This window comes from Trichinella spiralis (genome assembly GCF_000181795.1).
Source record: "Trichinella spiralis strain ISS 195 chromosome Unknown Scfld2773, whole genome shotgun sequence".
In the NCBI taxonomy this organism is placed as follows: domain Eukaryota; kingdom Metazoa; phylum Nematoda; class Enoplea; order Trichinellida; family Trichinellidae; genus Trichinella; species Trichinella spiralis.
Genome location: NW_003529712.1, coordinates 710 through 3,776, shown reverse-complemented (window position 1 = coordinate 3,776; position 3,067 = coordinate 710). Strand labels below are relative to the sequence as shown.

At 33.7% G+C, this 3,067-nt stretch overlaps 1 protein-coding gene across 1 annotated transcript; it reads left to right on the top strand.

The window, feature by feature from the left end:
• The first annotated feature begins 445 nt into the window (after nt 1-445).
• On the top strand, nt 446-2,612 carry Tsp_12478 (conserved hypothetical protein). The gene is made up of 7 exons (XM_003368284.1): nt 446-494; nt 618-653; nt 1,501-1,670; nt 1,694-1,834; nt 1,889-2,116; nt 2,170-2,334; nt 2,385-2,612. Exons 1-7 carry the CDS (start codon nt 446-448, stop codon nt 2,610-2,612), a joined length of 1,017 nt encoding a protein of 338 aa, XP_003368332.1.
• The last annotated feature ends 455 nt before the right edge of the window (nt 2,613-3,067 follow it).

Below are 3,067 nucleotides of genomic sequence, written 5' to 3'. Positions count from 1 at the left end.
AATAGAAAACTTTGCTTCAATCAGCAATATGACAAGAAAAACCAACCTGACTGCAGCATAAACGTTCAAAAAACAATGATGTCAGTAACCAATAAAACAAAACAAAGAAAATTTAGACCAGGCTAGGCATAAAACTTTTGTGTGATATATAAAATGTGAATAAAATCTGCCAGCAGTTAGAGTGTCTGGTTCTGAGGTACATATTAATCTGACGTTATCGTGCTATTAGAGAGCTTGTTTCAGTATAATAGTATGAATACGCTGCCGAATGAAGGGCACTTTATCCTGGAATACATCTGAATTGTGCGAGTATAACGTACATATTCAAAAATAAATGTAATCGATCTTCAACGAAAAGCAAACAGTAAGTCGTGAGTTAATCCAGAAAAATATCGTGGCATTATTAGTGGTGCTTGAAACGATAGTCCTTAAATTTAATATTTGCATGAAGAACGTTTTGGCCTCTGAAACTACATCATGTGATACTTACGCATGTTTTTAAGCTATTCTGCTTCATTATTTATACTATTAATAATTAATACTGATTTATTCATTTCTTGATTCTCCATAATAATTAAAATCTATTATTTGTGTTGTCTTTATTTTAGTCTTTTTAGTATTTCACACTCTTTCGGTAAATACTTCCTCTTATCGTGAATTTTGGTTTTGCAAATTGATATTAATTTTTTTATAGGCCATTTTACTTTGCTTTCACAGTTTTATTGTAACTATAAGAAAGCAAATAAACATTTTAATATTTGCAGTAGACTATTTTGAATTTGATTCTAATTTGCATTTTTGCAGAGTAGTAGTACTGAAGAATTATTGCTATTATCGTTTATTACTATAATAATAATGATGATATTTAATATGCTGTATATGAAATTATTGCTCATTATAAAAGAATTTATTTCTCATAAAACAAAGTCTGAGGTCAATTTTTAATGTTAAATGTGTGCTGAAACTGTTATAATGCATTGCATATTGACTGCTGAATATAACTTTCTACTGTTCATGATGCTAATTTCTTTGCCTTTGACGATATAATAATGTCCCATAATTTGTTCTCCACTTGATAACATACTATGATAAGGCCTTGTTATGATGGTTCCGCTTTATGATCTTTGCTAGATTTGAGCTTCTCTATTTGTCTTCTTCTGCATGGTTTGAAAACACAGTGCACACGGAACTAAAAAATATTCAAATATGTAGGTTAATCCTCATTGAATGCAATGCGGTCAGCATGCTATGATATATAAATTTGCTTTTCAAACGACTAACCATTTTTCCATTTTCAGATACGACGAAGCCTTCTGTTTGCTTGTTAGCTGCTGCTGCTTCTGTGATGCTTGCTATTGATGACTATCCGTAGATTAGTGTCCATAAGAGTGTCCACTATCCATAAGAGTAGTGTCATCTCCTAGACTTGCTTAGTGTGATAAAGCGTGTGGTAATTTTTTTCATTTTTGGTTGCTAATTTTAATGTTGTATTTTTTGCAGCTGTTATCTCTTCTACAACAATGTCAAATCCAAACAATGAAAGAATTTTGTGTGTAGATCACAACGGAAATATCATCTATTTGAGTCGAGAAGACTTGCAGCGGGCATATGATACTATCTTGGAAACTGCTGTCACAGTATTTAATGATTTGATGGAATTGCATTGTAAAGTACTTGATTGCAATATTTGCAGGAATATTCGCGCCGTATGGGAATGCATACAGGAAATGTGAGAGAAAGCAGGTCTGAAAGTACAGAAATGTCAGGACCATTATTGCAGCAGCAACAGCATCATCAGCAGCATGAGGAAGTTGAATTTAGCTTTCCGCCATGGGTAAATGATGTTAGTCAACATTTTGTTTTTTAATCATCTGTTTGTTTGTTTAAGAGGTGCACGTGTGCACCAAATGTACGGTTCAGAGCCGTACCCATAAGAGAGTCTTCTTTGCAATACCAGCAACTGCAGCTACCAGAAGTTTATGAAACAAACAGAGGAAATAGTGAATTGCTGCCTCAATCATCAAGTGACGATGATGAATGGCAAAGTCACGAATACGTTCTGCCAGCTATTGAAAGGTTGCCTCACGGGAATGTTGAATTCGGGTTAATATCATCGGTAAATGATGTTAGTCAACATTTTATTTTTCAATGAACTGTTATTTGTTTAAGAGCTCCACGTGGGATCACAATGTAAGGTCAGTAATGGTACCCATAGATCCGGAAACACACTTTGTTACAATTTCACCTTCTTGTCCAGAAGATATGCACCCTGCTGAAGAATTGGTGGCACGAAGTGAAGGTTTATCTTCCCCTGTTGCTGACGTGCAGTATTTTGTATTTCGTGATAATTTGACAACAGAGGATTCTGGCCACAGTAATTTCAGCCTAGGTTTCGTGTCACAAAAGTGGACAAAGCATGCCAGACAGATGATTGGCTGGATTTGTCTATTATGTCCTCTGAAAAATCATCGTCATCAACATCGTCTGAAATAATATATTTTTCACGCTCACCTAGAGTGGATGAACGTCCTGAAACGCTTTCTGCATCCGAACCTTGCCAAAAGCAGAATAAGATACATCTTTCCAGGCTTATGTATGATTTGCGGTTTTGATTTGCTGTTCTTCTTCTGTGTGCTTTATATTTCAGTAATTGTTACTGCTTATCATCTTTATTATTGTCTGTGTGTGAAAATGGAATAAAATGAACAATTATTGGCGATGTTCAACGCAGTAGCAGTAGTGTTGATAACATCAATAATACGCCAAATTTGCATGACGTTTATTTCGAGTTGTTGCGTTTGATTTAACTAAAACCTTTTGCAAATGTTATAATAGAAGAAAGATATAACAAAAAACATTTTAAATACCATTACTGTTGTTACAGAAGAGAGTTTAAAATGTTTTTTATTCTATTGCTTTTTTGAAATAGAATATAATTTGACTTGTAAATGCACTGCAGCATCTATTTTTGATTATGTTTATGAAAGAAATTATTTATTATTTGATTTGCATATACTCAAATAAGCCTGCAGTAAAAGTAATGTCGCGCATTTATTTGCTTTGATTT

Coding starts and splice junctions, on each gene's coding strand:
- Tsp_12478 (XM_003368284.1), top strand. CDS start 446: ATGAAGAACGTTTTGGCCTCTGAAACTACATCATGTGATACTTACGCA. Junction 1,835..1,888: donor AATTTAGCTTTCCGCCATGG/GTAAATGATGTT, acceptor TGTTTGTTTAAG/AGGTGCACGTGTGCACCAAA. Junction 2,117..2,169: donor AATTCGGGTTAATATCATCG/GTAAATGATGTT, acceptor TATTTGTTTAAG/AGCTCCACGTGGGATCACAA.